At 36.4% G+C, this 22,887-nt stretch overlaps 1 protein-coding gene across 2 annotated transcripts in view; it reads left to right on the top strand.

Moving 5' to 3' along the window:
• Nucleotides 1–22,887, top strand: part of GTDC1 (glycosyltransferase like domain containing 1) — a gene marked incomplete at its 3' end in the record, with an annotated part of 324,823 nt that overhangs the window by 41,193 nt on the left and 260,743 nt on the right. For both annotated transcript variants that reach the window (XM_079710265.1, XM_079710264.1), the window contains one exon: nt 9,700–9,903. In XM_079710265.1, the coding sequence (XP_079566391.1) occupies nt 9,700–9,903 (204 nt within the window). Of the gene's footprint in view, nt 1–9,699; nt 9,904–22,887 lie in introns of those variants that run through there.

Below are 22,887 nucleotides of genomic sequence, written 5' to 3'. Positions count from 1 at the left end.
ACCTGATACTCTTTTGCCCCCTGATTTTGCATTTCTTTTAAGTTGATTTCCCTCACTGATAAACAGATTGAGTTGTGAGATTATGTCCTTTTTATTTTTCACTGGAAGTGAGTAAATCCAGAATGTTATACTTGGTGACATTTATTTCAACTCATCAAGGGAATGCCACCCATGTTTGCTTGGTTTGCTGCACTTCAAATAGGACATTGAGAATGCTTGAGTGTTAGTGTAACTTTGCTATCTCTGTTTCAGAATTAACTGAAAATGTGACATGTGCCTCCCACTTGGAGAGGGAAACTTCTCAACAATTTTTTTTAGTTAATACGTATTAAGTTCTTAAAAGATGTTTGAGTGAGGTGCACTAGTGCCAGAGTAGTTAAGAAGCTGTTAGTCATTTTGTTTTAAATTTGTTTGGTGTATATATTTATAATTACCTTGCACAGCTAGGTCTGAGTTAAAATTTGGCATAGAAGTCCATGTAGGGTAGCAAGATAATGCTTCTGTCTAATAAAAAATGTCAGTGTAATGATTAAACCAGTTGAATCCTTCCAGGTTATAGACTTGACTGTCCTTTGGTTAAATATTCTTACAGAGTCCAGTCAGGTCAGAGAAGGTAGTTGCCCATGGTATGAAATGTGATTTCCAAACACCTCAGCAGGGCTGTTGGCAGAACTGTTTTCCTTAGAATGAGGTGTGTCATTTTGAATACAATAAGATGCCACCTGTTATATTTAGATGGTGATAGAAAGTGTGCATTAAGTTCTGTCCATGAGAGTAAATAGTACTTAGTGGTAGTAAGGGGTGATTATTTGTGGTTGATAATAATAAAGGTCTTGGATGAATTAGAAAGAAATTGTCGAGGCCATTGCTAAAGGGTTTTATGTGTTTATAGACTCAATGCACATTTGTTGAATACCTTCTGTTTGCTATGTGCTGGGGGTATAGTGATAATCAAGCAGACCTGGTCACTTTACTCATGGAACTTAATATCCAGGGGAGGAAATGGGTATTATGTAATCACTCATGTAAATATAGTCTACAAGGGGTAAGTACTGAGAAGTACTACAGATTGTTACATCGAGGGGACCCGGACTTTGTTTGATGGTGACTGTAGCTAATTATGAAATAGACTGAATATAGCCCTATGGCTGACCTCCTCCCCTCCCCCTCCACACCTTTCTTGCTATATGAATCTTGGATATTGTCTTTTGTCTATCCTATTATCCTATCAGAAAATTGCCAGTCTAGAGCTGGGGGATGAAGGATAAGGGTTGTGAGGTGAGGGGAGGGATGATTATACAGGACTCAGGAAGAAGTCACAAAAGTTTGAGTTTTGTGATCCTAACCATTTGGTATTCAGTTTTGTGTGACTTATACCACCAATGTCCTAGATTTACAAACTATTGGGAGTTCTTATTAAATGTAATATGCAATAAATATATCTATCATCTTATAGTGACATTTACATTCCACATGCATATACATTTATACTGCAATATATACCATTATGTAGTAATAATTATTAAATATTGATATTCAATCCAAAAACTACAAAGACTAGGAAATGGAGGCACCTTTTACTTAGGTCATATCAGGTGCCTGGAATGAAGTATAATGGAAAGATATGTGAATATGGGGTTAGAAACCCTGGTAAGTTTAAACCCTTGCTCTGTCACTTATTCTTTGATGCCAGTAGTCTCTAGTTCTTCTTCTATAAAAGAGAAGTGATTGAACAGTGGCACCAGCCTTCCTTCCATCTATGATTCTGCGATTCACCCTGGCTTCTCCACTTAGGGGTCCATATCCGAATGGGTCAGATAACCCTATTTTCTCCCACTGAAGCTGATTTGCAGCCCATTTCAGGAAGGCGGAAAACTTGAAGAAATGCCATCTTGAGAAAGCAAATACATTATTCGTCTTGTCAAACTTTTATAAAATACACAATTGTTGGCAGAAAGTATTTAAAAATGCCTTTTTTCCTTCCCTGTTGAATAAAACCCTAATTACTAAATGTGGAGTGGGATCTCCAGATTGATGGTGAGGGAATTGGTTACTCATCCTACTTCCATTTCTAGTATTAAACTAGTATAACGATAGATCAAACAGAATAAAAAACGGTAGGTGATTTTCAAAATTCATGGATCTCAGAGATATTCTCTTAGGCCATGAAACTTGCTTTGGCCTAGAATTCAGTTGCTTATGGTGTTTCTCCCACTTCTTTAATCACTGTTACTTCTGTTGCATTAGTAGGTTAAGACAAACACGCATCTACATGAAAATAATTTATTCATTTCAGTAAATTCAGTGAACAGTAAGAAAAAAGAATAAGTATTTGAAAGAGAGTATAAAATGTGTTCAGGGGCTTCCCTGGTGGCACAGTGGCTGAGAGTCCGCCTGCTGATGCAGGGGACACGGGTTCGTGCCCTGGTCTGGGAGGATCCCACATGCCGCAGAGCGGCTGGGCCTGTGAGCCATGGCCGCTGAGCCTGCGCGTCCGGAGCCTGTGCTCCGCAATGGGAGAGGCCACAACAGTGAGAGGCCCGCATACTGCAAAAAAAACAAAAAAAACAAAAAACAGAAAAAACAAAAAAACAAACAAAAATAAGTGTTCAGATATACTAGCTGCTTGATTTAGTTTAGGCTTCAGGAATAATGGGAAATCACTAGTAGCAAGTATAGTGCTGCCTGACACTGGTTTGCTCAGGACCTGTGTTCAGGTGAAAGCAATGTTACTTCTTTAAGGGCAGAATCAACTTCCCATTTCCTCCTGATCTTCAGTTCCACTCTACAGAAAGCTTAGTGACATCCACTATATAGCAGATCCTGGGATAACCCCCAGGAAAATAATGACATGATCCTCATCCTCCAAATTTTTTACAGCCCCACAGGGAAGCAGAACATGGAAATAGAGTGAAACAAGTAAAATGCTACTGTACAGAGTAGAAAAGAAGTCATGTTTAAGAGAAGTTCTGGGAAAGGCTTCTTGGAGTTGGTGATTCACATGCAGAAATTTTAAGAAAATTTCATCAGGTGAACTTGAAGAAAAGGCTGACGGAAAAGAGATAAAGGTGTGAAGTCACAGAAGTGTAAAATAGCCATGTGAGTGTGAGTACTTGGTATTGCTATGATGATCCTGGGGAAGTGGGGGAAGAGGATTGAAGTCAGAGAAGGGGAAGCAAGGCTGTAGTGAAAAGAAAGGAATAGGCCAGAAAAGGAAGGTCTTAACTGCCATGTGTGGCGCCTTGGGTTTTGTCCTTAGGTGATGGAGATATGGAAGGTTTTTGAGCATGTCACTTCATGATCAGATTTGTATTTTGTAAGATTATTTGTGGCTGGATTATGGAGAATGGTGTGATGGGTACTGGATTGCATGGTAGCATGGAGACCTAGTTAAAAAGGTAATGCAATAGTTCAAATTAGTGATGAGATAATTTTCTGGTATAAAATCTCCGATTGATTCATAAATACACTGCCACATTTTAAAATGTCAGCAAATTGAAAATATTTTTAGTATTCAGTAGAACTAATTCATTTCTACTTTTATAGTGTAAAATTATTCATGAAATTGATAGCAATGAAAAATTGAAAGAGGGTTAATATTTTATTTGTCTGTGGAATTAAACCAGTACACTAAGAGAAAAAGTTTCACAGTTATAATTTTGCTATTAATGTGGAATATTACTTTACAGAATGTAAGGTAATGAATTTGTTTTATATATATATACATATATATATCTAGTTGTGGAAATTATACATATTTGAAAACAAGTGAATGATGTCATACTGTCGGTACATGTAGGTATTTGTCGAATTTGCATTTGATACTGAACTGATAGTTATAACCAAGACTTTGTATTAATTCAAGTCATGGCATAAGTGATGGATATTTTTAAGCAGAAAGTTAAATCCCAAATCGAGAAAGAATGAAAATATTTGTCAGGGAAAATTAAATAGCCATATATGCATATATGACTGTAATTTTAAAAAGAGCACGTGTTAAAAGATCATTGCAAATCATATATTTGGAACAGCACATTTGAAAATAGCTTTAAATTGTCTCACAGATAGTGTGGCATATAAGTCTTCTTACCAAATCTTGGTTTTGGTGCGTAAGTCCTCACTTCTTAGTTATCACAGCAGGAAACAAAAGTCAGAGTTGATGAAATTAGAATATCCATAACCTTGTGGGGGAATAGAATATTAGAGTGCTACATCTTTTTCAGTATGAACCCAAGATTAAAAAAAAATGTTGCTATTTAAGTATTCAGTAGTATACAAGTTATCATAAATGTTAGGTTGTATGCCCCATAATCAAATGGAATAATGATCAGTTTCTGTTGTATATTATCTTCAATTCAAATTAATGCTCAGGAATCCAATTTCATGCCTTACTATTGGTCAGACTTTCTTTATTTGTGTATAATATTGTGAGTGCCTATAGTTTTAGGATTGCAAGTTTATTGCACTGCATTCAATGTTAGAGTATTTATCAGTCTTCAGAGATTACATTGAAGCTTTAGGGGTTAGGATGTACTTGCTATGCATGATTTTTATGAAATTTTTTATAATAACTTTTTCATAGGATCTGTTCATCCTTGTCTCTTTTTCCCCCCATGTCATAATAGAATGTATTATAGTACTTTGAAGAAACTTCTTCAGCAAAATATATTTTTACTACACATTTACCCTTAATAGGTTCTGTTAGGGGAATCAATGACAACATGTTTCAAAGCAGAAATCTTTTCATGCTTGGTTTTTTTTGTTTGTTTAATGAGATTTCAGGTATATTTTAACAACTGGGGTTTCCCTGATGAATCATTAAAATGAGTGGGCTGGAAGGTAATACGAACTTTTCTCAGTACTGCCCTATTTTACTCTGCTGGGTTATTGGTTGCTTTTTAAGTAGAACCTGGGTGTGTTGGAGTTGGTGGTTGGGGGTTCAGAAGGGAAGAGGGGAACGGGTCAGTTAGGAAATACTAGGTAAACCTCTGATGACCTATCGGGAAATCCTACTCAAATTCTACTTTCCTCAATTTACACCATGTTGTGTTTAAGCTTTCTATTTTTGCTCTGCCAAGCTCAACTTTCCAAGTACTGTATATAGGCAAATAGAAAATATATTTTCAGCAATTGATTGAAGTTTAAGGTATCAAGCCATGTGTGGATTAGCCTGTGGAATCAATTTCTCATGTGTGTGGGATTAAAATCGTTAAAACCATCATCACTGAAACCGTACCTTCCTACAACTAATAGCAGTAAGGTGTCTGTGGAATATATTAATACAACATGTCCTCTAATTTAAAATTATTACTTGGTATTTGGTTGGAAAATTATTTGAATATTGTAGGTAACTGCATTGACATCATATATGAGGGCTAATTATGGGTTTCTAATGTGACTTAGCTTTAGTTTTTAAAAATCCACATGAGATATTTATACTTAGCACATCTTTTTCGATAAATCAGTGGCATATGGCAAATTTCCTTTAGCTATACCGTTTAAAAAAAAAAAACCCAAAAAACTGAACTACCACAGCAGTTGTAACTGTTAGAGGAGGTAGACAAAAATGTAGTTCACCTTGAAAATGATCATGGCTCAAGGAATAAAGAAACTGGGTCAAGCTTAAAATAAATGCAGGTACCATGACAAAAGTTTTATATATAAATTTAAAAATATTCACAGCATTGGTTTCAGGCTACTTTTGTTCTTGGTGATCTTATCAATAATGCATTATTCGTTTTTAATTGAGATGACTCTAATGGCAACTTTTCATTTTGGTCAAAATATTTATATGAAATACTATTGTGATTTTCACCTTCTATTCCCTCTTAATTGTAAATGTACATTTTTGGAAGGCAGATAATTCTCCAGTAGATCATTTTGACCTCTGGTAATCTTAAATAGAACTTGAAGTGGTTTAACATTCCTGTGTCCTAGCTATCACTTTGACTCTTTTTATATTGCTAAATTAATGTTTAGCATTTAACCACATATCATTAAATCATAGTATTGATAATGAATTAAACTTTCATAAAGCTTTAGTAGTGTAGTAGGTTCTCATTCATCTGGAGTCACTGGGGAATAAAAAATGCTGAAGAAATGAGGTTTTTTAAAACTGAAGCTTACTTGTTTAAGCAGAAAAACTTAAAAGCTGATAAAAATTTATCTGAAACATTTTTTATGCTCTTTTAGGGAGTATGAACAGACTGGCCATTTACTCATAAAATATCATCATTCTAGTGTCATGTAGAAAGGACGTGGGCTTTCTGTTTGGTGTTTATTCTCCAATGTGGGAAGTTTTGTTTGTTTGTTTGTTTGTTTGTTTCTTCCTTTTAAAATGCCATACCCCTAATTCTAATATACTTACTGCGTTTAATTGTTTCAGGGCTTAAGGTCTGTGGTGGTACATGCGCTAATGCCTTAACAGATTCATAAATCCAGGCACCTATGTAAGACATTTGGCTGCATGTAGGTTCACCCAACTCTTTTGGCAAACAGCTGGCCGCATCTTCCTGCCATGGAGGAGACCCTGTCCTTCTCTGGAGTGAGGACTTTCAGTGTTGAGGCCCTGTTACTGCTGCTCCAAAACACTCACTCTCCAGTAGCCATTGCTAGTGGTGCAAAATGTCTGTATTTACCTGGCGTGCTCATGAGAATCTATTATGTCAGGTGACCATCTTTAGTTTTCTGGGATTACTGCTAAAATGAGCAAATGGTGTACTCCCTTTATCTTTTAGTAAATTCCAGAGTAACAGCAAAAATCCTTTTTAACACAGTGTCTTTTTTTTTTTTTCCCAACTCCTGCTCATGTTTCCAGCAGTGTTTTCTAAAACAAAGCTCAATCAAGCACAGTGAAAGTATTATTTGAGCAGTTCTTTAATGTGCTGTAATGACATTTGGTTTGAATCTTATGTTTAAAAATCAGGTTCCCCTCTTTTGCTTGCACCTAGTGGGAATCATCTTTCTTCCAGGTTGTGCTTAAAGAAGACTATAGGGGAAGAACATAATTTCTTCTTGCTGCAAAAGTTGCAGTAGAAGTAAATGGGGGAACTGCCAGGATATGTCTGTCTCCACAAAACAAGCAGAACAAATTTCCATGAATCAAAGCCACTAAGTATAGTTTTCAGAGATGGTAGGACATAGTTACTTTCCCTAGAAAAATACCCCAAATGCAGGCACACCCGTTTGCCACTAGAAGAATGCTCAAGTAAACGCTAGTTCAAACCTGTACATTTCACTCTTCTTACTGAGCTATTAAAGGGGTGGAAATCTACTATAACTATAATCTTTTTTCCGCTTTTCTATTTTTCAACCTCCCACATGCTTGGTGTTCAGTTCTGCTTAGTGAGTGTCTTGAATCTACAGCAGCACCTACACGTACTGCCTCCACAGTGGCTGATAGTTTGCAGATAACTCATGATTCAGAGCCATAAGAAACATCTGTAACTATAGGGCATGGTATGTGCTCTAGATTAATCATGGAAAAGGGCAGAGTAATGAAGAATCAGAAAGCTTGTTTTTTTCCAAATATTAATGTTGCTTTCTTTGAGGTTATATATGAGTGGAATATTCTCTAGAGTGGTTTATATCACATTCCATCACTCGGGGAAATATCTCAGGTCATTTTTATAAGAACCTTTTAGAGACCTTTTAAGCATAATACACAGCATATACACCTTAGTGTGGTTAGGTCAGAGGAAATAAAGCAAGATAGCAGGTATCTGTCATGTGATGCAGTAAGCAGATTAGTGTTAAACTGCTTTTCTTTTTTCTTGAAACCTTTGATATAATTTTCAAAATTGCCTTTCACTAGTTTCTCATTTGCTTTCTAGAAGTTTCCTTCATTTGAAGGGTTACCATTTTGTTAAACCTGGAGGCTGTTTGCTAACTTACTGAATACAGCATTATAAAGTTGAAGTCACCAGCCAGCCTGAAAAAATCGAGCTGCATAGCGCAGTCTCTGAGCTTACTTCTTGCCCACAAAATCTGCAGTACTCTCAAATTTGTATTTGAAATACAGTATGCTGATGGGGAATGGGTAACACCCACTGCCTTTCAAATGCATGTGTATATCTACTTTTCCCACCTTTCCTTGGTGAATAGGGAGCTGTGATTGAAAAGAACTGATTTTAAAATGCTGGAGGATTCTATCTTTACTCCTTAAGTAAGGTGGTTTATCCTAATAATGGGAGGGGCAAAATACCTTATTTCTGTTTGTCAGCTGCTATGCTTCAATTTTATCTTTACAGCACACCTCTGAGGTTAGTACTTTTATCCCCATTTTAGAGAAGGTGAGACTAAGTCCTACAATGTTAGGTAACTTGTCCAAGGTCCTACAGCTAGGACATGACAGAGCTGAGCCCCAGGACCCATACCTTTTCCACCCGAGGAGCACTGCTTCCTATTTTACAGATAAGTGAAGTATGTGTTTGTATCTTTTCCCCAGAAATGCTCATTGGAAGATTTAAGATATCAAGAAATAAGCTTTTTTTCACTTCAGTCATTCTTTGAGAACCGTTTGAGACATTTTGCTTTGAAAGGCAATTTAAGCAGGCATTGCTTTGACTGAGCAAGGTAAAGCACAGTTTTCTTAGGAGCATCACTGAGTTTTTGATACTAATAATTTTGTGGAACAACGTTATTAAGGAAAGCAATATGCTTGTTTAATGAGTGGTGTTTACTTAAGTCATAAAGGAGAATTCAAACATCTGGAATATTTTAAAACAATGTAGTTGTTATGTACCAAGTGATATTTCTTCTTTACTTCTTACAGGAAATAGCATATAATTTGAAATATATAAAAGTTTTTACATTCATACATATATTTTTATCTCACTGAGCACTTTAACAAAAGTGATACTATTAAAGTAAAAAGTTGCTTGACAGCCGATTCTCTGTGGTGAAAATTTTACCACATCTTTTAATAGTAATGTTACTTTATCACTCTTAATGCATTTGTTGTTTAAAGTAAGGTTGTAGAAACTTTGCTGGTTCACAAGCATATAGCTTTACCCTACTTTTTCGGCCTTCCTTTGGGGGTGGGATATTGACAATACTGAGGAAGTGGTCAAGCGTCTCAAAAAATTGTATCCTAAAGATTTTTAACACTAGAGAATTGAGATTTGAATATGAGTGTGCTGTCTTCTAAATATGGATTTGTTGGAGGCATTGGTAGCTGATGAATTTAAAGATGGATTAATATGAGAGTTCCAGAATCAGAGAATTCCTGAACTGGAAAGGCCCATACAAATGAAGGGCTCTTGGAGTGAAAGTGTTAGTTAGGACATGAGTTCAGTGACTGTCCAAGTCTAGATAGAGCTCTAGGCCAAGCCAGTGCTGAGGTTACTGAGTCAGGGTCACAGCCGTTCCAGCCAGGAAGTGAGTGATCACAGTGGGAGAGAACTTTAAACTTCCTGGGCAGGAGAAAAAACTGAGTCATTGTGGAAGTAATCTTAAGACATGAAGAATACAGAAATTAGAAAAATAAAGCATCTTTATTTCCTCTTATTGACATGAATGGTATAAAAATATTGATTCCAAAGTACAAGCCTCAAGTGTTATATACTTTTTAAAAAAGCGGGACAAGCCTATTTAAAAAAGTAATTTGTCTGTAAACGGCTTTATTTGCTTTCTGGGTATAATATTTTAACATATTTATTTGAAAATATTTATACAAATTTCTTTTGGCTTAATATCTAGAATCTGTGAAGATTTGAAAGGGCCAATGAGTATTCTCATCATTGAGGCATTCTATGGAGGGTCCCATAAACAGCTGGCGGATCTGCTTCAAGAAGAGTTAGAATACTGTGTCCTTTATACCCTTCCTGCAAAGAAATGGCACTGGAGAGCACGGACATCGGCTTTGTACTTCTCTCAGAATATTCCTGCCAGTGAGCATTACAGGTAATTGGAGCTCAGGCTGCGTCTCCAGCCTGTTTTAAATGTACTTGTTCTAAGGAGGTTGCTTCTCTGTTGGCCTCTGTGAGATTTCCTCCAACTATGGAATTGGTCAGAATGACTACAGTAGCTATTCCTTTAGCGACAGCAGAGCAGCCGAGTACATTTTTACTCTGAGGACACCTGGTCGGTAGGAAAGTGGATCCATTTAGAGCCTGCGTGCCTTTTCTCATTTGTCTTGTGCTTTTATCACATGCACGTGTGGGTGTATGATGACATTTTTTGGCCTGAGATGAGAGTTGATCTTGTGCACATTTGTTTTTTGCTTCCATAATCTCCCATGCCTCTTTTAGTGAGTATGCTGTTTTAGGGTGTCTGCTCTGTACTAGGAGCTAATGTTGGAAAGATGGATATGACCAAGGCCTGTGCCCTTACAGGCTTTAAAGACTATTCAGAGATGAGTAGTTTTTAAAGTGTCATGAGAGTATGAAAAGGGGAGAAGTTGATTTTGACTGTGACAAATTGGAGGTCGCTTTGTAGAGTTGGTCAACTTTGCTTTGTCTGGAAGGATGAAAAGATTTTGGGGACACAGGCCTCAATTTTGAATTTTGAATTGTTAGGAAGTGGGAACTAGGGGGACCTATGAGAAGGGCTTCTGAGACACACTGAAAAGTGTGGATGGGAAATACCGATTCCATTTTAAGGAAACAGTAGAATGGAATCCTCCTGAATATCCTTACTGCCATATGTCTCCTGATGGTTAAATAGTGGAAGATTATCCTACTGTGGTTTACATATCCGATGTTCTTACCATTCTGGGCCCTTCTATGTAGGACTGCATTGGTGGTGGCAGGACTCGGGAGGGCCAGGCCGATAATGAATGGAGTTCGAGCAGCTAGGTTGTTAGAGAAAGGGCACGTTGCAAGCTGCAGTGCTCACCTTGGCGTCAGCAGCCATATCCATCTGCTGCTGCTTGTAAGGTGGGGCAGAGACAAGGGAGAGAGCAGCTTGAGATTTAAATGTAGGTTGCTGTTCTTAGTAGTAATTTGGGGGATTCAGAAAATAACCCATTTGGTGTATAAAAACCATGCATCGCCTCTGAGAATTCAGATTGTCAGATGGAACAGCAGTGAGCGCTCAAGTCAAGTTGCTTGGGATTATAAAGGTAAAAGCTGTTTGGGGGCATATTGAGAATTTTGTATTTTTCTAATCTAAAGTGTATTTTTCCTTACAAAATTTAATGTTTTATATTCTGATAATCACCAAGTGAATATTGTGGATTCACTAGTAGTATTAGAAATTTCAGTGCATGTATCAATATAAAAGTTTTCAAGGCAATGACAAGTGAGTCGTTGCCTTGAAACAGTGCTAAACAGGATTTTAGCACTGTTGCTGTGCTAAAATTGATTGTTTATAGTTGCTTTCATATCTCATTTAATTGTGTTTTCTCAGCACCAATTGCATTATATTACTTAAGGTCAAGTAATCCAGTTGGCTTTATGGCACATTTTCATTTAACATTACCATTTCATATAATACATTCATTCATACCAAATGATATAATACATTTCTACAGTGATTTGAGCATTGAAACAAACCATTTCTGTATCTGCTGTTAGATTTCATTTTGATTACGCAGTGTTTTGGAATGGAATTTTTGTATCACAAATATATGTGTGTGGATAGCATGCAAACAAACACTTCTGTGCCCGTGGCTTCCCCACTCCGTTTGAGGTCTGAAGCATTTGAGGTAAAACATCACATTGCTTTTTGAAGCAGTCTTATTTGGGAGGTAGATTTCTGAAAGATGGTGTCATAAAATATAAAGTTTTACTCTCTGATAGCCATAACCTCCAGGTACTAACAGTGGTATCTGTGATCTTTCAAACTCAGCCATTTAAGCTGCAGTTAATGGTACTTATTAATCTAATCAGACTTCACTAAAACATATACCTCACCAGTCTAACTTACAGTTATATTTGACTAACGATAACTTATCTACTCTTTACCAAATAACCTTTCTGAATACTTTTAGAAAAAACAGCAGCAGCTTGAAAACTTATATACGAAGTTAAAAAATATGCTCACTCAACCCTAGATAGAAGTGCAAGAATGACGTTTTGTTACACCAGATAAATCTGATCTCTGTGGAGACTTTTAAAGATATGAAAAGTTCTTGATTTCTATTTACTTACTCTATTTGTACATTTGTCAAATGAAATCACCAAAATTCATAAAGATAAAATGATTAAGCACCAATATTGCATACTATGCAAAAACTACTCTGAACTAGTAGGAATGTGTCTGATAAGAAAGACCTTGAATGTAGGTACACAGGTTATTTTTTTTCAACATCTGTACACATAGTCATTGTTTTTATAAGCTCGTTATCTGGGTAATATTTTATTACTAAAAGAATAAATGCTCCAGCCTAATTAATCAGCTTGATTCTGCTTTATCTTGACAGTGAAAAGAATACATCATGATTCACATTTAGAGCTGTTTAATTTTTATTATAGATTACAAAAGCTCCACAATTTATTTTTCTCAAAAGTAGTTTGGTAATTATTAGGTTTTATTAAAGCCTTGCCTTCTGGAAACTTCACAAAATGCAGAAAAATGTTTCTGAGGATGGGCCTCAAATTTCATGTTCTGAAATGTATGAGTCATTTGTCCCAGCATCAAGCATTTCTACTTTCTTAAAATATACCTAGAGTAGGCATCAAAGATATTTCATTCTTTTTTCTTTCTGCAATATCTTTACTGAACTGAAAGAATCGCTCTTACTTAAAATCATTTTTTTCACTCTCAGATGCTTACAGTTATATTTTCATTCCATCTGAGGTATTGTGGCAGATACTGATCATTGCCCACCTAACAGCCCTTCTTCCTTGTTAACAGAATTAGTTTTCTTTGGCGTGGCTAAGTATCCAGCCCCTGGGAGTGAAGCTTGATGGACTTAAGTTGGTCATGATGATTCCGTTCTCTGCCAGATTTTCACAGTTTTCCTTGAAGCTAGTGCTGGATTCTGGCAAATTCAGTTTAAGTAGATGACTTCTGGGGGTTCTTCCAACTAAGTTTTTTTAAGTTTATTTTGTGTTTTTACTTATAAAAAGAGAAAGCCATCTCCCCTTCTCTGCATTTCACTGTGGTTATGATGTCTACAACCAGCAGATGACAAGATGAGGACAAAACACCTGAGCTGCCATAAATGGCTGATGAAAGGCTGGAACGCTATAGCTACCTAGTACCCTGAAAACCCTCTGTCCCTAAAACATCTAGCTGTGTTTTGTAAAACGTACTAATTTCGTTTTAAGTTCACAGCCGAGCAGAGTAAGAGAGGATCTGGGGAGGGATTTGGAAATTAGAGTGGTCACCTTGCTGTGAAGCCGTGGCTGCGTAGTTTTCATAAAGGGGACTGGTTAACTGAGTTATGTTACGTTCTTGAAATGAAATACTGTGCAGCATTAACCTGAATTAGGAAGCTTTCTGTGTCCTCTTATTGGAATCTCTCCAAGACAAGTGACCAAAAGTAAGGTGCCAAAGAGTGTTATTAGTGCTATCTTTGGTGCCAAGAAAGGAGGTTATAAGAAGGAAACGATGGAGGAGTGCATTGGAAATGAATGAAGATACTTGCCTGGGGGTTAGTGTAGCAGAGGTTGTTGGTGCCCCACCCATATCCCTCCCACCTTTCTCTTGTTGTGTGCCCTGGCCAGCTTCCTGCTGTCAGTCTCTGCAGCCCTTTTTGCCTGGGGGAGTAGCTGTTTTGCCAGTGCAGGCAGCAGGCCCCAGTTGCCCTCTGCCAGTGATCTTCGCCCCTCAGATGAAATCATTCTGAAGTGTGAACAGGAGAGGAATCATTAACAAAGATTCCTCAAAAACCCTGTAAGTCAGGAAATAAAAGCATAATTCTAAATAATTCATGGGTCACAGAAGAAATTATAACGGATACTAAAAAACAGAACTGAGTCATAGTGAAAATACTGCATATCACAATGTGGGTTGCATCTAAATTGACAGTCGCAGCCACATCATCTTTAATAAATTTATTTTTATTATTATCTTTTTAAATTGTGATATGCAGTGCCTTCTAAAGCTTGGCCCAGGGCAGGGCTCCTCTTACTTTAATCTAGGAGGAGTACTGGGAAGGAAACAATAAAAAGAGAAAACATAGTGAAATTGAAAGCATATATATATATGTGTGTGTGTGTGTGTGTGTGTGTGTGTGTATATATATATATATATATATATATATAAAATGGAGATGAACAAACTAAAATTAGTGATTTTGAAATAATAAAACAGATATAAATCCAGGCATGCTTTATTTATTTTTTTAAGGCACAATTCATTTTTGGAGTGAAAAAAATATAACTACAGATATGACACAAATCAGTAAAAAGGAGGAAATACTGTTAATAATTTTATGTTAATACATTTACAAACTTAGACAATATGGATAATTTCTTAGAAAAACATAACTTCTAACACCTTACTCAAAATGAAATAGAAAATCCGAATGGAACTATAATCATTAAAGCTATTGTTACATTAACTAAAAATCTCGCCATTAATAGACAGAGGCTGGGTCATCGTGCAGATTGGTTTACACCAGTGCCTCTCTGTCTCTTTCCAGACTTGCGTTACATGAGATCAAGTGTCTAGTTTTTTAGGTTTTCTGTTTCTTGTAGCCATCCTAGTCCTAATTGGTGTTGATTATCATTATGATATCTCCCTTCCCTACTCCCAACCCCTGACCTTTTTTTTTTTTTTAAATGTCTAAGGAGGGGCAAGGAAAGCAAATAGTTGGATAGAAAATAAATTGAATGAAAGTTCAGTTGGGTCAAGTAATGTATAAAGTGAAATTCAAGCTTAAGGTGATATTTGATTATTGATAATTCTGTTATGATTTGCCATTTTCTTAAATGGTACCTTGACTGTGTCTTTTCATGAAGCAGATTCTCTTTCAGGGAAGCTGTGACTTATTTATTTATTTATTTACTTGTTTATTTATTTATTTTTGTTCTTAATTGAACTATTTGCTGTGAAACATTGAACATAACTTTCTTTGGGAGAGTGAACATTTTTAACTGATATGAACTACCTATGTATGTTTGGTATTTTTAACTAGCCTTTGTGAATAAAGATATGGCTAAACTAGTGATTGTAGGTAAATTAATAAGGAAGGTGGTGGTTTCTCAAACAATTCTTTTATAAATTAATAATTCAGTTACTTTGCTTGGCAATTATATCTTGTTTTGAATTGTTACCTGTTGTTAAAGATATAACTTTCTGAATAATATAATAATACTTTAGTAATAAAACATCATTTTATTAAAATGTACCTTTCTGAATAATTTAATACCATCTTAATCATGAAGACACCTTTATATTAGTGTGCATCATAGTTGGGAATATAAAAGTAAATGATGACTTGTTAAGAATTTGCAGGTAAGTGAAGTGTTGTTAGGCATACAAAGGGCAGTCATTTTGCATCTCTGTAACCAAGGTAAGATTTGATGGATTTAAATAATAGTAATAATAGCTAACATATTGAACATTTACCATGTAGTAGACATTCTACAGTCCTGGAAGCTAGATATTGTTTTCCTGGTTTAGCAGAGGTAGAATCTCGGGCTTAGAGTCAGGTTACTTGCACTGGGTTACACAGCTAGTTATGGTAATACGTGATTTGAGCTCAAGTCTGGCCACTTGCAAAGTCCATACACTGTTCATTCTTTTTAAGCCCATGCTTTTAACCACTATGCTATCTCATTGGCTTGCTGGAAGTAGTTTAATTAAGTAAATTAAGCCCAACTACCTCTTGATGAAAAAATATATTACTAGATTTCTCTATTAGAAGTGGGTGGTGGTGCCTCTTGGGGTCTTGAGAAGGGATATAGTTCTTGAAACTTATTGGAGGCTGATGTCTGGGAACCAAGAGTCTTTCTAGGTTTGTGAATGTGATTTTTTCATTTTTTCTTAGCACATTTCTCTTTAGTTTTCAGCGATAGAAGTCACATGTCATTTGAATTTTCCTCTTGAGGTTTTTCTTTAAATCCAAATAAAATGCTACATGTGATGCTTTTTAAAAATCATCGGGTAAACTCATGAATGAAACTAACATTCTTGTTTGTGGTGCTCAGTACCTGCCATTACCAAGTTACCCTCAAACTGCTATACTGTGAAGTTCTCTACTTGGTTTATGAACTTGGCTAGAGATAGCAGTCCAGTACTGCCCAGCTCACTGCCCTTATATCATTAGCAGTTGCATACAGTTCTTGGGGTTTGGATGATGTTCTGACACTGCGTAAATAATATTATCATTAGGTGCGATGCAGCATCTCATAGTCTGACCCATATGTGACTCTTCCATTTATGAGAACTGGCCGAGAGTTTCCTTGTCACCGTTGCCCAGCCGGCCAGCTTCCCTATCCTATACTGCCTAATTGTGGGATTCTCTTTTGGTTTGTTTTTCTACCGATCTGCTCTTGTGTCTAGGCAGTGCACAGAGCAGCTTTCCAGTATTTGTACAGTGCTTAGGGCTTTGTTCACAATATTACATCTCAGTGAACTCTCCTCTGATTGACAGTATAAAACCATCTGGACTTTTATGTTGAAAATGTAGCTGACCCCAACGCCACAGAAATAGTATAACACTGCACACCAACTAACTAACCATTCAGTCAGTCTCTGTTTCTCTGTCTCTCTCTGCCTATCTCTCTTTTCTCTCACTCTCTTCTCTCTCATATACAAAGACATGCACATGCACATGAATGACTAACTTTTAAATTACTCTAACACATCCTTCATTGCAAAACTGGAAATTGTGTCACAAGCATCCTAAAGGAGGGTTTCCAGACTTTATCTTTTCCACTTTTCTTTGTGTTTCTTTTTCAGTGCTGTCAAGAAGGAAAGTATTCCAGTAGCAAGAAAAACATTTTTTCATGTTATGGAGTTCGTAGTTTATTCTCACCATCAACTGCTAATTCAAAAGTGTTTGTATACTTAGTAGCAAGCACTGTGAACCCACTGCTTCCAAGGAGTTAAGCACAACAGTGGAACTTCTAGCATATTTTAAAAATAAAATAAAATTTCACATTTAAGATTCTGTACAGCCCCCAGGTAACAGTGCATCAGGATATAAGATATTATTTTGAACAGACTCTGTACCTTAAAGACCTAGAGGATAAATCTCCCATATATTTAACCTTTGAAATTTGACAACTGTATTTTAAAAGACAAACTGGATGTTTATTACACTTTTACAGAGGAGAGAAAATCATTATTTTTAATGAAGGAAATGGAAAGAGCAAAAAAACCCCAAACACCCTTAAATGGATGCAAAATCATACTATTGTATATAAAAAATGCTTTGGCTGTCGAGTAAGGACCTTCATAATTTTGCTTTTAGAAGTCACATGCTTATTTTTCACATAACAATTGAAACTGTGAGTCTGATCTTAAGAGTGCTTCTAATCTAGTTGTTTTAGGTGTTTTCATTGCACTTCCACTCCCAACATTTGTTTGTTTATTTGAGAAAGTGTTTCTGCTTTTATTAAGGTCTTAGTCAATGAAATATGTTTGCTTTGGGAGCTGTATAGGGTGTGCACAGGTCTGAGTGTCTGACATCCTGTATTCAGGGCTTCTAAAGCTGTGGTGCAGATACTCTGGTACCCTTCCCTTCTCTTAAGCCTCCCCCCTCTTAGGGAAGCTTTCACACTCACTTATTTCCTTGGGATGAGATTCGGCCTCCTAGCCATCTTTGGACACACTGTCCTGTTTATTAAATGGCCAATTCTTGTGCATCTCTTCTTTGTTTATACTCTGTGGTTCTTTCACATGATGGACCTGTTGGCCTCCTGACCAGCCAGCCCACAAAGATAAACGCAGGCGGAAGGCAGGAGCTGAATCAGGTCTTGTTCTTACAAAAGAGCGTACGTGTCCCTTTCATTCTTCTGTCTTTCTGAAGAACATAATCCTATATTTTAGTAACTTTTTTCCTGTAAGCAGTCTTTCCTATGTTTCTCTTTGTTCACCATCTCATGCTGATCATCAAAATTTAACACTCCTTTTTGAGGAGAAATTCCTGGTGACTGAATACATGTAGTTGAGAGAGGGCCGGAGGGTGAGATGGTTTGACCAGACTAGGTATCTTTTGGTTCTTTTCTAAGCTTGTTTCCATTTTTTTTCCCTTCATCAGCATGTATTAAGAACTTTTATGTCCAGAGCCAGTGCCTATGCGGGCACTGGTGATGTAAAGGCAGACTTGACAAACGTGGACCTACAGTGCTGACACTTAGTAAGCATTTAGTAAACTCTGTTGATTGAAAGAAAATGTAATGCCTGTATATCCAATTGTTATACGAGTAATTTGGATTAAATAATCCCTGATTAAAAACCATCAGTGACTTCACCTTGCAAACGTAAAAATCCAGATTACATATAGGGCTCATAGGGCCCTGCCTGCCTCTGCGACCTCATCTCTGATCCCTGACATCTCACTAATCTGCTGTAGTAGCGGCATTGGTCTTGGTCACTTACTCTGAAATGTCAAGCTCTTTCCTGCTTCAGGCTGGTCCTTCAGCTGGTAACACTAACTCATGTCCCCTCCCCACACCTTTGCTTACTTCTTCCCATCCTTCACCTTCTCAGAGAGGCCTTCCCTGATCAGTCTATCTAAAACAAGCCCTCTATTTCAGCATCCTAAATTAATGTATATTAATTACATTGCATATAATTTGTAATTATTTTATTTGTTTGATTTTTTTTCTTTTTTCATTATTCTGTAAGCTCCGTGATGACAAGGGCCATATTTGTCTTGTTTACCATTTTTATCTCCAGTACCTAGTTTGCTTCCTAGCAGATAGTAGCTGTTGAGTAAATATGGTTGAATGAATGCTTTCATATCTGTGGGTTTGAAAATACAAACAAAATATGGTTGTAATTGACTTTGCTAATTTGCTTATTTTTTTCAGCTCTCAGCACTACCAGTATCATGTGTCCAGGGATATTGTCTCTTCTGCACAGAAACTGCTTAGAGGCATTTAAGGCCTCAGAATTATGGGATTAAACTAAAGAATTCCTTATACACTTACTCACTTTTTTTTTTTTGCGGTACGCGGGCCTCTCACTGTTGTGGCCTCTCCCATTGCAGAGCATAGGTTCCGGACGCGCAGGCTCAGCGGCCATGGCTCACGGGCCTAGCCGCTCCGTGCCATGTGGGATCTTCCCAGACCGGGGCATGAGCCCTTGTCCCCTGCATCGGTGACTCTCAACCACTGTGCCACCAGGGAAGCCCTTACTCACTTATTTTTATGGGTTGTATTAATCATACTATGATATCAGTCATTCATTATGTAAATTTTGTTAATAGAAAATACATTTTTCTGGAATTTCCCCTGTATAAAAATGTTTCTGGAAAAAAATTGTTTCTTAGTTCAGGAAACTTTGTAGAATCTAGCATATGTGTGAGATAATTTTGTAAAATTTCACGTGATTATATTTAAGGCTTTTTAAATTTGGCAATAGCCACCCATGAAGAGTGGCCTTTTAATATATGGTGTGGAAGCTATAGGATAAATGAGAGATAAGAATTTGTCCCAAAGAAGTATTTAGCTTGGCCGCTGCAATTATTTAAGCATTTTTAATTTTTACTGCTTTTAAGACAGATAGACATTCTTTGTTTTGGTCACAAATACAACTAGTTGCCATTGTTTTCTACTGACCTGCTTCTGTATTTATGTTACTTAACTGGTCCATTTAGGCCTTTGTGTTTGTAGCCTCTGGTCTAGACTCTGTCCAAGAATTCATCTTCAGATACTCTTCAATAAAATATATTTAAATGTACATATACATAAAGGAGTTTATTAAAAGAATATAAATCACTCATGTTGGAAAGAAACAATATGCTGTAGTAGGGGAATCAGCAGTTCTGGGTTCTAATCCCAACTCTGCCATCAATTAATTGTTTGGACTTGGAAAAGTCATGTTTTTTAACCTTAGAGTCTTATTTTTTTAATCTGTAACTAAAGGTTTTGGTTTCTTCTACTGAGTTCTATGATGTCTTAAACAAGGAATTAAAAGCAAGATCAAGATTTAAAGAATTCTAACACAAACGACAAATTTGTTCTGTCTCTCATTTAACTTTGTTATCAACCACTGCTTCATTTAATACAGAAATTATTTCCTTATCTTGTTTGTGTATCTTCTTGAATATTTACTTTTATTTATGGAGTTGAGACTTTTGAGCAATAATTCTTTCCAATAGTGCTTATATCTTTTAAGTTGTTCTGATATGACTTATTTGTTTGGATCTTCTGTTCCAGCCTCAGAATGTCATGATTATATCTGCCTTTTCAAAGAGAAGGTGCTTGACCTTTGTGTTAGCTATCTGTCTCTATAGGGCATGGAACATACACGAAATACTGAATATGTTACTATAGACCTCACACAGAAGAGTCAGGACTGCAAAGAGGGTAGCATTCATTAAAGAAGTACAGAGGAGGGAGTTTAATCCTCATTCAGGAAATTCTGAGGTAGACCTCCTGAGAAGATGTTAGAGATTTTAAAAGATAGAGGTGAAGTGGAAGAGTGCTGTAGAAGAAAGAAGTGTTTTGAACAAAGGTATTAATGCAGGAAAATTGGGAAATGTTTGGAAATCTCTAAAATCTTGGTTTAGCACGAACATATTCTGAGTTAGGAGGAGTTGTGGGCCATCAGGTTGGGAGGATAAGGCAGATTTTGTCTAGTTCATGAACATTCTTGAATTCAAGGTTAAGAATTTAGGGAGCTTTTGCTTTAGGTTATGAGTATCCTTTGATGGCTCTATTACTCAGGACCCTATTAGTTGCACATGATAGACCCCAATTCAAAATCAGTTAAACATAAGGGAAAATGTATTGGCTCATATAACTGAAAGTCCTAGAGTGGTTGACTCCAGGCAAAGCTGGATCCAGTGATTAGGCCTCTTGTTTTCTTGACTCTGCTTTCCTCTGGTTTGGCTCTCTCCAAATGGATGTCTCCCAGAGCTAAGTCTATATCTCACCAGCTTAGTTACCCTATCTGAAAGAGTGTACCACTCTTGGCAGTTGTAGCCAAAGTCCCAGATTGAGTGAAAGCACTTTTTTTTTTTTTTTAATCTTATGGTCTTTGAACTTACTACTGTGACAAAAGGCATCTAATGTCATAATTGGCCAGTCCAGTGTCACATGGCCACTTTGGGGTCGACCTCATCCAGACCTTGTGAACCGAGTGCAAGACAGCAAAAGGAAAATTGCATTGCTGTTATTTGAAATTACACTGCTTTGATTTGAACAATGTTTTGCAGGTAAAACACAGTGAGTATTGCAGTCAAACATGGGAGTGAGGTAAGGAAAACTGCACAGGACAAGTATTACAGCAGTACAGGATGGAGACCATGGATGAGGGTAGAGGTGGCCATTGGATTCTTAACATCTAATATAGAAATAGTGAGATTCTGAATGAGAATAATGATAGCAGGAATGGTAGATGGTAATGGAATTAGCAATATGAATGAAATTTATGTTGTTTGCATTTCACTAGTTATAAAATTTGTCTAGGAGCCGAATTGAAAGTTACCTTTATCCTGTCTATGAAAAAAGAATTTGGTGTACAAATTAGTTTAGGCAGAAGCAGGGAGATCACAGTTAAACTACTTTAGTAGTTATAATTATTTTAAAAATAGCTATGCCAATTGTAAATCATTCATATTCACTCATTAAATTGGATCAGTGGGTTTACTTTGGCAGCATTTTAAGTTACTCCACATACTTCACTGTAGCAAAACTTCCTTTTCTTTAAGGAATTAATGTAACACTGCCTCTTTTCTCTGTGTAAATAAAATTTATAATATATATTATGTATACATGTATATGTGTGTATATGTACATATTATCCAAACATACACATAATCAATAAGTGATTCATTACTTGGTATTAACTTCTCAAACTTAGCACTCCCCCCTCAAAAAAAGGGGAAAGTCACGTATTAAGTGCATCTCTAGAGTTCTTATTTTATGCTAGATCCCAAAGTAAAAATTAATGAGTGAAGTTTGTGGTCGCGCCTCAGTAGTCTGGACTGGTAAGGCATATGTTTGAAGAACACACACTGTGTGCCAGACACAAATGATAAAAGAGTAAATAAGGTAGTGCACTTTAGGAACTGAGTCTCTTCTCTTGGATATAGTTCTATTCCGTTTATTATTTTTTTTCCAGCACTTTTTGCACAATGTTCACTTGAATCAGCCTTTCTAAAGCCATCAGATACTAATATGTTTCTAGGGAAATTTCCCACACTTGGTAACCTGTCTTTCCCTATAGTAATAGAGCTGAAATATAGGGGATTTTTAGGCCATGGTTTGTTTCACTGTGTATCCAGTGTTGATACAGATATTTATTTGTATATGAACTGTTTTGGTGATTTTCAGAAAATGAAAGTGGCTAAGAATGTGAACTAGTTTTTGTCACTGTTTTTTTTTTTTTTTTTGGTTTTTTTTTGACTCAATCATAAGCTTAAATAAAATGAAAAAAATTTCATGAAATCCAGTTATATTAAAGGCATATGTTACTTGTATATTGTGTGTGTCTGTGTATATGTAGCATTTGTATTGTAGAGTTTCTCATTCAGAGGTAGTGATTCTTAGCTTTCATTTTATAGCATTGCTTAGTGTCTTCAATTTTCTCAAAGGAGATTTTTAAAACAGAAAAACATCAACTCGCTCTTATTGAAAAAATACTTTTCTATACCATTTTATAAGAAGATTGCTGCCAGGAATTCAAGTAATAGCACAGTGCCATTATTACAAAGGTTTAGGAATCCTTGACTCTTGCAATTGGTGGAAACAAAGAGATTATGACTCAGGGGCTCATAAAGAGTGATTAGGAGGACTATGCAATCATTTTAGTAGTAGTAGTATTTTTATTTTTCTAAGTGTTCAAAAATATTTCATGACATTCATATTTTATTTG

This window comes from Hyperoodon ampullatus (assembly GCF_949752795.1).
Source record: "Hyperoodon ampullatus genome assembly, chromosome: 8".
In the NCBI taxonomy this organism is placed as follows: Eukaryota; Metazoa; Chordata; class Mammalia; order Artiodactyla; family Ziphiidae; genus Hyperoodon; species Hyperoodon ampullatus.
The sequence above is the reverse complement of the archived record's forward strand: the minus strand, read 5'-3'. Positions and strand labels throughout refer to the sequence as shown.